Source organism: Camelus ferus, chromosome 19 (assembly GCF_009834535.1).
Source record: "Camelus ferus isolate YT-003-E chromosome 19, BCGSAC_Cfer_1.0, whole genome shotgun sequence".
Taxonomy (NCBI): Eukaryota; Metazoa; Chordata; class Mammalia; order Artiodactyla; family Camelidae; genus Camelus; species Camelus ferus.
The window spans coordinates 11,294,729-11,308,421 of record NC_045714.1 but is presented as its reverse complement, the minus strand read 5'-3'; the positions used below and the strand labels follow the sequence as shown (position 1 = coordinate 11,308,421).

Here is a 13,693-nt window from a genome sequence, read left to right as displayed (position 1 = left end):
GATGACATGATGCTTTAAAGCAAATGAACCAGTAATTACCAAAAGGCAAAAACTTTCAATGTAACACTGAAATGCCTCTCAGAAGGTAGTTTAGAATACAGTTTTATAGGAATTAAATATGGTGCTACAAACAATTGTTTCAGCTAAAAAGGCTTTTTAATTGAACTCAATGTTATAATTCCCAAATTCATTTGTTCAATAGTCCTTTAAACTTTGTCTTCCCAAACTATCAAGGAGATAAAAATGATGTGGTAAATAGTTCTCCAGAGAAGTGGCTGCATTTGGGTGTCATAAAGACAGCCCTGCAATCTAAATGCTGATTGTGCTACAGAATTGAGGACACATTTACATGCACGACTCGGATGAGCTTGTAATTCGCTTTTTTGATATCTCTACGCATGTGGCAATTCCCAAGTGCAGGCCCATATCTCATCTCATTTACATGAATCTAACTTCGTACGCCGGGCGCCTTCCCACCAATTGCCCCCCACCCCATCCACGTCCACGTACAATAGGGAGGGAGGCGAAGGAACGTGAGAGGAGGCACCATTTGAACAGCGAGGCTGACTTAGCAGGCCGTTTCCCTCGATGAGTGCGGGGTGGAAAGTGGGAGGCTCTTCCCAGCCAAGCTCGGCTCCCGGGCACGTGCACGTGGGGAGGGAGCATCCTGCTCAGTGAATGCGACGCCCGTGTTTACAGACAGGAGTTTCACCTCCGCCTGATCGCTGTCTTACACTCGACCTTGACACTTCAACCCTACGTACGATGTGACAGATACCACTGGACTCCCCTCCTGCTCTCTGTTCTGTGTCTTCCCCACCAAAACACAGGGAGGAGCTGCCATCAGAAGTGAGCTCAGGACAATCCACATACAGAATTACAGATTCTGCAACTTCTTATCCAATAAGCTTAACTTCTGGCTTTTAAACTTTCCTATTAATCTGAATTTTATGAATGAAAGTGAAATTATGACTGTGAACTCCAGGAGGGAAAAGCGCATGTCTATTCAGTACACTGTTTTATCTCTAGGCCAAGGGCCTGGCACAGTGTAGATAAGCAAGAAGTGGTGAGGAAGTGAGTAAGAACTGTTTAGGGACAGGGTGACGTCAATCTAAATGCGAGACCCAGACATCCACACATAGGGAGTTTTACTCGTCTCAGTGAGGAAGATCCCTGCCTCTGGCATGAAAGCCTGGTGACTTTCAACAAAATGTTACATTTCAGAGAGGAAAAAATAATAATAAAGGTTGTGAGCAACTTTAAAAAAAAAACTAGATTATTGGGGGAGAGGGTACAGCTCAAGTGGTGGAGTGCATGCTTAGTATGCACAAGGTCCTGGGTTCAATCCCCAGTACCTCCTCTAAAATAAGTAATAAAACCTAATTACTTTCCCCCTGCCAAAAAAAAAAATACAATAATAAATAAATAAAAATTCAAAAAAAACCTAGATTATTAGGTGGAAAAGACTTTGGATTGCCTTCCACGGGGTAAGAGCACCAGGAGCCCACGGATGGAGCAAAGGAAGTGATGTCAGCCTTCACTTCCGATGCATTATGCTGGCAACACTGTTTACAGGGTGACTGGTTGGTTGGTCTGTCTGTTTGGTATTCAAATTTGTAAGTTAAAATTCAAGCAAAAAAGTGCAAAGATCTTAAGTTTGATAAAAGGCCTTACATTTTGGTAAAATGACAAATGTGTATGTATACATCCATGTAAGCACCACCCCATTGCGACCTAAAACATTTCTGTCAACACAGAAAGTTCCTGGGGATGGGGAAAAGCTCCGTGGTACAGGGCATGCTTAGCATGTGCAAGGTCTTAGGTTCAACCCCAGTGTCACCATTAAAATAATTAAAAAAAATAAATAAAATAAAGATGAAAAAATTATTTAAAAAAAGTAAAAAAGGGGGAAGTTCCCTAATGCCTCTCTTTTCATGCCCCTTGTTTATCCTTGATAATAACTCTTGTCTTCAAGTCTATTTTATTGGTATTTATTGATATTGATATAACCACAATGGTTTTCTTTTGCTTACAGTCTGCATTCAATATCCTCTTCCTCTCTCTTATTCTCAAGCCACCTCTGGCTTTATATGTAAGGTAATCTTCATAACCAGCACGTTGCTGGATCCTGGTGTTTGATGCAACCTGACAACCTCCGCTCTTTAAGTGGAATGTTCAGTCCCTTCACATTAAATGGACTCTCTAATATATTTGGTTTTTACTGATATTAGGCATACCATTTTGCTATTTGTTCCATTAAAAAAGCAAAAGCAAAAGCAAAAACAAAAACAAACCTTTGTTCTTCCTTTCTTTTTGCATTAACTGAATACATTTTAGTACTTGACTCTAATGTATTAATTTGTCCACTGGCTTTTTAGCTATACTTTCTTTTATTACTTTTTAAGTGTCTGCTCCTGTACATATAATATACTTTTCTCACAGTTGACTCAGAATTTAAAATGCACCACCTCACGTAAAAGACCCAGAACCTTGCGAGGGGCTAGCTCTCTTTATTCCACTGTGCTGCTGTCAGATATTTTATGTCTACATATTACACCTATATATCTATACTACAAGCCATACAATCCAGTATCACAATTTTCGCATTAAATAGCCTGTAGCCGTTGAATTAAGAAGAAAAAAGACGGCTATTTGTATTTACCATTTCTAGTGGTTATTCCTCGCTCTGGATCTGACTGACCATCTGGTGTCATTTCCCTTCAGCCTGGACAACTTTCTGGGATTGTGGCTGCTAAATCCTCTCAATTTTTGTTCTTCTAAAAGTGTCATTTCTTTGACTTTGTATTTGAAAGAATTTTGGCAGACTTTTTTTCTTTTTTTTTGCTTTCGGCACTTTAAAGACACCCCCCCCGCCCCCCCCCCCCCCATCCTGGCGGCCTGGAGGGCCTGGAGGCCGCAGCTGCGCTCGCTGGTGGTCCCTGTGTGCGATGTGTCTATGCGCTCAGCTCTGATTTCAAAACTCTTCTCCCTAACTTTGGCTTTCAGCAGTTTGACTATGATGGACCCAGATAAGGTTTTCTCCGTACTTATGGGTTTGCTAAACTCTTAGATTTGAGTTGATACATTCCTTCAAATTTGGGAAATTTTCAGCCATATTTCTAGAAGCATCTTTTTTCCTGTCCCCCATCCCCCTTCATAGCTGCTGGGTCTCCAGCTACACGTTAGACTGCTTGACTTCGTCCCTATGCTACTAAGACTATGTTCGTAGTTTTCCACGCTTCCTCTGTCCTTCTGATTGGTTAAGTTGTTTTGTCACCTATCCAGTGGATTTTTCTCTTTAAGTATTACAGTTTTGAGTTTCAGCATTTCCATCTGATTATTAGTTGCCATCCTGTGCGAGATTCCCCATCTGTACTTAAGTAGAGGAGACTACTTTTCCTTTAAATCTCTGAACATATTTAAACTGTCTAGTTTCGGTCATCTTCGCTGAATTCAGTGTTAAAATCCTGGCTAATCACCCTGAGGCTGGTTTTACTTGTGGTTAGGGTGGGCGGACTCAGGTCTGCCTGTAGTCCTAGGACGTGGTCTCTCCTCCTAAGACACAGCCCTTCTGAAGTTTCAAGGGAAGCCCAAGGTGAGTGTCAACCCCTCCCCACGTCGGGACTGAACTCCACAGCCTCCCCAGCCGGTGAGGGTCTCCGCTCGGCCTTGTACCGCCTCCAGCTGTGCCTTCTGCTGGGCTCAGCACCTCTCCTGTGCAGCCATAATTTGGGGTGTTGAGCAAAGCCTTGAAGAGAATTTATAGGCAGATTTTGGGGGCTTCCTTCCTTGTTGGATCCATCTTCTCTGGGATTTGCCTCCTCTTTTTCCGGCTGCTCTCGCAACCTTAAACTCTGTCCTCAGGTTCCGCAAGCTGTGAAGTCCCAGCTACCCTGCACTGCGAGGACGAGGGAGAGGCCTCCGGGGAAAAGCCACAAAATGCGAGCCTCACCCAGTGCTCTTGTCTTTTCCATCTCTGACTGCATCTGGTTTCTTGGCAGTGCCTTCAGACAGTTATCTTTTAATGTTTTACCCAGAGTTTATATATAACTGTTAGCCTGTTACAAGCCATTCCACCATTACGAATCTCTTTCCATGTCCTTTTGGTGTAAAGAAAGAAGGTGGCAGCTTAAAAAGACACTCAAAGGGTGTCAGCACATTTCTGTTCCCACTCTGGCTCTAGATCAGGGGTTGGCAAACTTTTTCTGGAAGGGACCAGACAGTAAATATTTTACGCTTTGTGGATTATGTATCTCTGTCGCAACTACTCAGCTCTACCATGAAGGAGTAAACGTAGCCATAGACAATATGTAAACAAATAAGCATGGCTGTGTTCCAATAAAACTTTATTTATGAAAACAGGCAGCAAGCTGGGTTTGCCCTGCAGGCCACAGTGTTGACTCAGGCTCTAGACATTAAGCTACTTCTTCCTGATTTCAAACGTGAGAACCACTCCTTACATGGCCACTATGACAATGAACAAGTCCATGTCTTCCTGGTGCTCTGACCTCTAGAAACAGCCATCAGGAAAAACCACATTAAGATTCAGGGACATAAATCTTCAAGGACTGGATGCAGTGTCTAATAGACTTTGGTTAAGAAGCTTTCTCTTACACGATCACAGACAGCTGGCACGTATCTGAGATGCTGCTGCTACACTCCTTGTGTATTAATGACACGGACCCGAGGTGCTTGTTTGTGCACGAGGCTGGGTCTGTCTCCATACTACCACAGGGGTCCCTGTTAGTGAAGGATGACTGGTGGGCAAAGGTCACTTAAAATGAATTCATTTAGGATAGCCAACAGGGATGAAGAGGTCTGACAAAGGCTCTATCTAAACAAAAAAACTATGAAAACAGTTTCATTTTATCTGATGTTAGAAAAAAATTTAGGTTTAATATTGCAACCAGGAGCTAGCTTCCTGAGTGAACATGGAATCAAAGGTGATTGATCACTTGACTGTGATTCTTCTGATAAAACCATATGCCAGCACAATGTGATATCTATCTTTCATTTCACGTTTGCCTCTCCTAGTCCTATCACAAAAAGGGAACTTTTACAAAATATTTGAGGACTCCATCGGTTTTCCCTAGGCCTCACAATCTTTTGATACACAAATCATTATCTTCTGAAGCACGTGTATCATCATCCTGATCAGTAGCTTTCCCTTCGTTTAATTTAACAGGATCCCTACCATCAGTGGCCTTGTGTGACATCTGTGAAGCTCTCCTAAGTTATTTTCATGGGCTTAACGAAATCGCTTTACAATCAATGTGACTGGACCATAGGAAAGACAACCCACATGTGAAAACTACACACAGCAACAAATGCCAGGGTCAAATGGGGATAAGGTCTGAACAGCCAGTTCATCATAAGGGTTGTCATTTTGTGATGACTTTTGGTGTCGTAATAAACCTTATTACTATAGAGAACTGAATAATGAATATGCAAATACCAGAAATGTTTAACTTGAGGCATGCAATACTCACATGGTAAAAGCAGGCGGAGGATCTGGCCCTCCTTACCTGTGCCAAAGTAGGGCTGGCCGTCAACTGACATATATCCGCTGGCAATAATATTGTGCGCCAGGGGCTAGGAGCACAGACATGAAGACAGTCCCTGCCCCCAAGGAGCTCACAGTCTAACAAGATAAACAAAGAAGGGGACAGATGACAAGCCCGTGGGTGAGGCAACCACAAGGCTGTTCAGGATACAAAAAATATGCTAATTGGTCCAACCAGTATCTGAGCAGCAGCTCTGGGCCAGGCCCTGTGCTGGTCCTGGCTCCTACAGTGGACTGTCCCTGGGGAGAGCGTCAGAAGGGGTATTCCCAACTACGACTTGGAAGGAGGGTCCCGAGGAGACTGAATAAGGGGCAGTGGAATCAAAGAGGAGTCCAGGCTCTGGTCTGAGCAAGGTAGGCGTATGGCCCATGGTGACTTGTCTGAGAAAAGCAGGGCTGGTGAGGAAAGCCCCCGAGGAGACATCTGCCCATGTGTTTTCTAGGCTGACGGTGGGAGGGAGGGCACTCCAAGCAAAGGGGACAACAGGACGTGGTGTGAGGGTGGGGCTTGCACGGCGCATTGGAGAACTCTAAGCAGTTTGGTCCTAGAGGATAAACTGGTGGGAGAAGGAGGGATGGAGGGCCTGGCCGAGGTTGGCACAGCCAGGGCCCATTTTAAAGGCCTTACCCAGGACAAACCGGCAGGACGAGCTCACAGATGCGCCTGCCATGACCCTCACAGTGTTTCAAACAGTTTGTGAGTAGCTGTCAGATGTTTAGCTCTCCTTAAACACTGATCTGGCAATCTTGGACGTGAACTTTTGTCTGGCACCGACCAGCTGGAGCGAGGGCTCGCCGCTGGCGCCCTCTCCTGACTGTCCACGATGCGGGGTCCTGCCGGGCAGTTCTCGGGAACCTGGCCAGCCTCGTGTGCATTCCCCGGGCGAGCCCCTGGGGGGTTAAGGGATGAGCTTCAAGTTGGGGTGAGGCAGATCTGCGTCTCCGAGCAACTGTTCCTGGTACAGAACCAATTAGGAGCGGGGAAAGAAACAACAGGCAGGCAAACCAGCTAATTACAAACCTTCACAGAATCCTGCTATTATGGTAGCAGGTAAGGGAGAGGCATAAGCCTCTGTTATTCTTTTTTTATGTTCCAGAAAAAAGAGATGTTACACCTCACGTGTCTACCAGGAGGGACAGACTCTCATTCAAGCATAATGGAATCTATATCAGAGCATGACTCTTTATGATGAGGGTTTTACTGCATCATCAAATATATGGGAGGGATTCAGTGAAAGGGCACAGATATTACCAGTGTGAAGCGCCACGAGTTCGTGGCTAACAGGACAGACGCCAGGGCTGGGTCTGCAGATAAATTCAGGAAGACTCTGGGAAGCAGCCCTCCTGAGGGATGGAGGAGTGATGGGCAGCAAAGGCCCAGCCCCACTGGAGAAGCACGTCCAACGACGCAGGGGCAGTGGGGAGCTAAGCGGACGCACGGCAGGTGAGGAACTGGATGCAGGGCATGACCTCAGGCATTTTAAAAAAAACAGAAGAAACTAAACAGAGCAAACGTAAGAGATTAAGTCTGTACAGATACACGCTGTCCGTCTAGGACAGCAGTAATGGCTTGTTCTGTTTTCCTCCCTTTGTCGATGATTCTTGTCAAACTTTACACCGTACACAGCAGCTACGCTGTCTTAGATAAGACCGTGATGACAGACGGTCTCTCCTGATCACTCCTGCTATACTTCTAAGAGCTTAAGATAGTGCCATGCATCCATCAGATGTTCTGTTCTGATAGCACTGCTTGAAAACGAAATTAAACAGCAGCTGAGTAATGGGGTAGCTGCCAGACACACCTCGACAGGGAAGTCAGACTGAGGACCCAGAGGGATAATGAGGTAGCAGGCAAGTGTCTGGTTCCTTTCCCGCCTTCCCAGCCCGTCTGACTTGGGTGGGCGTCCCCAAACCCCAATCTGCGTGGTGCTGCAGTGGCCTGGGTCCCACTTCTGGTCCAGGCCCTTCCTCAGGCAGATAGCTGTCACGGACAACTTTATCATCAGGCAATTATTAGGTATCCATTGCACGGCACTGTGTTCGCTCATTCGTTTTACTTAAATCTCAAACTTTATATGCTGTAAAGTTCCCTCTTTAGCTTTTAAACGGCAGCTATAAATGAGATGTGCTTAACTCTTCCTTTTTACCACTAATTCTTTTCTATCTTTGCTCGAGGGTGGAGCCCTGAAGTACAAACACAATGCTCTGAGCAGGGTTTTATCAGGCCTATTGGTCAGCATTTACTTGAAGACACTGGAAAGTATAAAGATGCCCTCAGCGCCCATTTTCACTTTCCTCATCAGTGGATTTTGTGGCTCTGACGGAAAAGATAAGGGCTGGCCGACGCAAATGGGAATCAACGTGCCTCTGGCGCAGAGAAGAGCCGCGAGCGATGTAGAGTGACAGGAGTGTCGGCAGTTTCACTGGAGCTGCAATTTGGGCCTCAGAAAAACACACAGCAAATGAAAGAGTGACTTACTCGTTCTTGTCCAGCTGTATCCCAGATTAGGAATTTATGTAGCTCATTTTGGTACTGGACAGTCTTGGTCATAAAAGATGCCCTATAAAGAGAGACCTAAATGATCAGAATACAGTTATTTAAAGCACGTCACCAGCCCCCATCGGAAACACCAGTTAGACTTTATGCTCCAACCCCGACTCCACACTCTATCCTACTTGTGGTCCTCCCTGGAGTATTTAGGAGATGCTCAGATGCTGGCTGCATGTTCTGTGTCAAAATTCAGCATTGGGCACATCTGTCCAGCACCAAGAAGGAAGGGTTCTTTGGCTTGTGATTGCCTATGTGCCATAGCAAGGGACCAAGAGATGATCTGACCCAGACATCAGCCTCCTTTGTAATATACAGAAGCCGTTATTTAAAAAGATGGCACCACGGGAAAACTTTCTAAAAAAAACTGTGTGTTCAGGAAATGAGTGCACTAGTAACAAGTATTAGGCCATCTGGGTTTGTCCTCACCCCATTCCCAAGCCACATGACCACAAAAAGAGCTAGTGTAATACCAGACTTCTGCCAAACAAGAAGCAGGAGACAGCTGGAGAAGCGACCCCCCCCCACCCCCACTCACCACCTCTGTATTCCAGGAACAGAGCAGCCCCTCAGCTGAGCTGTCCCCATCAGTCCTCAGGGCCTGTCCCGCCCTCAACGGGGGCAGGAACAATGACACGCAGGGCTTACTGCTCACTCTGAGGGACCACTCTACTCGGGGGCCTTTGAAGGCAGGGGTTCCTATTATTTTTTGGGGGGTGGGGGTCTGGAGACTCTCTGAGGAGCCAAGTTGACCCGGAATACGTGCCTGGACATTCTAGGGGCTCCTGCGCCCGGCTCCAACACTATCTTCTATTTCTCATCCTACCCACAAAGTGCTCTCCCGGAAGTCCTTTGTCTCTCAGTCTCCTCAACGCATTCCAGTCTGGCTCAAGAACCCGGAGATGATTATGTCTTCTTTTCCACTGAATAAGTGTCCTGGGGCCAAGGGTTAAATTGTACTCTTGGAATCAGACCCTAATCATCCTAATCATGACAATGAACTCAAAGGATAGACATTTTCAAATATGCTGGATATGAAATATTTTCGAGAGTCAAGTGACAGATACATAATTTTCAAGAAAGTGCAAGTAGAAAATGACTTTCTGAAGTACTACTGAGCTTAGAAAAGTATCAGAATCCTCAGTTTAAAAAGCAAACTCTGATACAATAAATTCCTATTAATACTTATATAAATTTGTGGGTGACTGTGATAAAGAAGAGGAAGTGAAGTAGGAAGCAAGATCACAGTTATCAGATAGCAACTACTTATTGGATATTTATTTACTGGGAACTTACCCCTTGGTATCCTTAGCAAAGTGCTTTATGCACAGAAGGTGCTCAATAAATGGTTACCGCATCAAGAACTTTTGGCGACTCATTATGATTAAATCAGGATGAGCAATATAATTTCTCACTTAGGAAAGACTGAAGCATTTCAAAAAGTCTTGTTTATTTTGGAGATTAAATGATATGATGTACGTGAAAGTGCTCTGCAAACTGTAAAGCACTAACTCTATGCAAGGTATTATGATTATTTTTTTAAAGCAGCTTCAGGAAATGTTTTAATTTAGACTTTGCAATTAGTCCTAAAAGCTTGCAACTCAAACCTCCGTCAAGTACGGCTGTGGTGTTAGATTTAAGAGTGACAACGGGCATCTGACAGAGACCTATTAACTGAGCCAACGCATCCAACACGTCTGTTTTGGCTGCTCAAAGAACAAGAGAAGAAATATGCTTCAAGTAGACAAAAAGCTGACAAACCTATAGGCAACAATGAAAAGGGAACGCTTCATTACTGGATCAGAATTCACTGAAGTTCAGTCTACCTGCTAACCGTTTCCCCTTTAATGCAAGCACAAATTCATTACTCAAGAGAAAAGACAAAATGGCAGCTGTAAAGTAATGAAAGTATCTTAAAGGATTAAACCCAACTTCTTATCTCTGACCCTAGAGCATCCTTCCACCTCCCCTCCATGGTCACTCTCAACACAACTCCTTGCTGTCAACGCTGAGGTCCTGTTGTGTCCAAAGCTCTCCACGTGGGTCTCCTGGCACCAGCGTCTGTTGGCCGCTTGTCCTTTTATCCCCAACACCACTTGCCCACGCTACCAGTTCCGTAGGAATCTCGTCTGTCCTGTCTCAACCACCCAGAAAAAACTCTACCGCCTTCTTCTGCACACAGGTGGGGTGGCTACTTTGCTGGAGGAACGTCACAAAGCTACGTGGACCAGTGTGAAGACTGCTTCAGCTGGACCTGCCTCAGACCTCGTATTCCACACAGCAATTAGTCCACATTCTTACGACTTTTTTCCAGCTCCCTGCTGCCTCCTGCTACCCCTCTTTTCCGGGCAACAGCTCTTTTCAGCCTTCTCAGAGAAAACAGAGGTTATAAGCCCTAAGTCCCCCAAAATATCCCCCAGTCACCCCTCCCAACTTGAGAATAAACCAATTTCTACTCATACCAACTGTGATTTCCACTTTCTTGACTCTGCTGAGTCAGAGATGTCTTTTCTCTGATTCACCCATTGCCACTGCCCTGCTCATGATCCCAGCACAACCTCCCTGGGCCACTGCAGTCATCAAATTGGTCTCTGCCTCCCAGACTCAAATCCTTCCAACTGTTCCTGTTTCTACCTCCATGCCGACTGTCCCATCTCCTTGAATACTCTTCCCTTGGCTAAATGCTTCTCATTCTTTAGGTCTTAGCTCAACCGCCAACCATCACGGAAACCCAAGCTGGGCAGCCCTGCACCCCAACTTCACTCTGCAACACACACACACACACACACACACATTTTGACTTTAGGGCCCCCGCTGCGAGGTCTGTACCATGTCTGAATGGCTTATTTATTTTAATATTCACCTGTTCTATGCCTGACTCACCCATGAGGAACGCACGCTCCCTGAAAGCAGAGGCCTCGCTGCCCCGCTCCTCATCTCCCTGCCTGCTACCCTGCAGTTCTGACAAGACGTTCCCACGCCGCCATGAGCTACTCTGTGTCCTTTCCCTGGTCCCAGGGTGCCCCGGCTGAGCGCTCCTGCAGGGCAAGGTGAGAAGTGCTCTGAAGCGCAGAGCTGAGGTTCCCGGGGCTCCAGCTCTTTATCGGCAGCCAGGGTGTGAGGGGTGCGGTTCAGCCTGTAGGGCCGACGATGTCCGACGTCCCGGGAGTCCCTGCTCCCAGCTCCTGCACAGCCACCAGCTCTAACCCAACGCGAGCCAACATAACAGGCAAAGTCTGGAGCGGCAGTGAAGAGCTCCCGGGTCCCTCCATCGCCCAGACCTCTGCGCCCCTGCCGGGGCAGGGCTCTCTGCCACTGGCTTCCCGACCTCCGGGCCCCAGCTCAGGCGGCCACAGCGAGACGTGCACACGCCTCCCTCACCTCTCCTCTCTGAGCCCTGTGATGCCTCCTTACTGCGACAAGCATCCCTGCTGATTTTTTTTTAATGGAAGTAGTACTGGGGATAGAATCCAAGACATCATGCGTGCTAAGCATGTGTGCTACCCCTGAGCTGTAACTGCCACCCTCACCCCCCAGCACTGAGAACCTGAGGCCTTGGGCCATCACATCTGCGAGAACCATCCTCCCTCAGCCCTCTTCAGCTGCTGGATTCGGCCAGTGTACACAGCGGTGATACCTGGACTCAGGGATAACACGGGAGGGGGTGTTGCCCTCGTCTCTCCCAGGCAGCTCCTACGGCGCCCTGGCCCTGGCCAGCCCTGGGCAGAGGCCTCCTCCATCACTCACCGGGATGAATCCCGTCCCATAGTTTCAGGTTTCGATCTGAGGAGGACAGCTCTCTCCTAAACTGGACCGACCTCAGCACGAGTGTATAATCTCGACACTTCATCACCATCTCACTCGGAACATGGTAAAGACAGGGCTTACTTCCACTCCATCCCCACAACAGTTCTCCGTCAGAGCGCTGTGCCTGCCTTCCACAGAACGGAAACTGGCCTGCGACCACTCTTCGTCCTTTGTTACTTCCATCTGACTTGACAGAACTGTCTGATTCTTCATTTTGTATTTAATCTACACTTGAACCACAACCTCTGAAATAAACTCATAAATTAGACCCTATTCTTTGGGCAGGAAGACTACAATTTTCCATCCTGCTGTCACTCCAACTCCAGGATCACTCCTTTAAAGTTCACGTTAAATGATGCGGAGGGTATGATAACTTCAACATCTTGCTTTTTGAAAAACAGGCGACGGCTTCCTGCCATCCAAATGATACATTTTTATTTCCCAGCCTGCCATTCACTTGTCTGATAACCTTATTTTTCACCCCTAAACCATCTCTCTTCACTGCCTAGGCAGCTCCTATTGCCTCTTTAATCTGAAATCCCTACTAGCATTACTTCCTAAAGCTAGAATGCCTTTCATATACTTCTCCATTTTTCATGACACTCTAAAAATACGACTTTCCTGCACACCAAGTAGTCATGATCCTTGGTCAGAGTATGGGTTCCCAATGAGAGTCATGGCTACAAGGGGTTTTAAAATTCTCGTTCCTTCAACTGCAATAGACTTGTTTAGTGCTCCCAGAGCATCGGTGTGCCCGGCCATCACACTCCACAACCTCCAAGCCCTTTTCCCGGAGTGACACGTGGGACAGTCATCCCCATCATAGTATGTGGTTCCTTTTGAGGAAGTCTCTGAGGGTCCACAAATCCAGTTACTCATGTGGCTTCCACAGTCACGCATATCTTTAAACTTTCTCAGACTAACAAGATGTAAGGGTTAAGGTGCCATGAATGGGCCACTCTGCACAGCTCCTGCCCGCTTCGCGGAGAAGGGTGCACACTAGATGGTTTGCTCCACAGGTTCATGGTCCCTCTAAGCAAATCCTTTAGTGCTTTCTACATCTTTGTCATTCTAAAAACTTCTCCAAAAATATTTAAAGTTGAGGAGAACATTACTTTAAACTTAAAGATAATTAAATTTAATAAGAGTTTAGCCTTTCCTAAGTTTGTCAAGAATAACTTATGTAATGGAAAAGCCTTTCCCATCATTCACAGTAAAAGCAACCTTCACACGACGGGGCTGGCCGCCCGACCGCGCTCCTTATCAGCAGGTGCTCTCCCGCTTTACCCCTGTGCCCCACAGCCCTTACTGTGGGCCTCCAGGTTGGGTTCGATTCTTCATCACCACTTGGACCACAAGACATGGAGGGAACAGAGGAGTGGGTGGCACAGCTAGGATCCACACCAGCGGCCGGGCCCCAGAGCCTGTCCCTGAAATGCAGCACCCCAGGCCATCTGGTCCTGGGCGGCATACTCCCACAAACGCCTCCTGCTGTAGAGACAAGACGAGTGCAACCCCACCCCTGCCCCCAGGGAGGCTCACAGTGGGAGGACGGGTCAGGTGAACAGATGATTTCAGGGCAGACACTCAATGAGATACGAGGAGGAGCAGAGAGCTGCAGGAGCAGAGGTAAAGCCAAATCAAAGCGCCCATGAGGGTGGCGGCGCCAGGTGCGGGGGGGGGGGCTGGGTGATGCCTGGCCCTCCCTCCCAGCAGGATGTCCACACCCCAAGCCAAGAACCTGTGAATATGTCACCTTCCACAGCAGATGGGAC

General features: G+C 46.9%; 1 protein-coding gene across 2 annotated transcripts in view; it reads right to left on the bottom strand.

Moving 5' to 3' along the window:
• The window catches only part of RAB22A (RAB22A, member RAS oncogene family), a 49,994-nt gene that overhangs the window by 12,481 nt on the left and 23,820 nt on the right, over positions 1 to 13,693 (bottom strand). For both annotated transcript variants that reach the window (XM_032461434.1, XM_032461433.1), the window contains exon 3: positions 8,043 to 8,124. In XM_032461434.1, the coding sequence (XP_032317325.1) occupies positions 8,043 to 8,124 (82 nt within the window). The remainder of the gene's footprint in view (positions 1 to 8,042; positions 8,125 to 13,693) is intronic.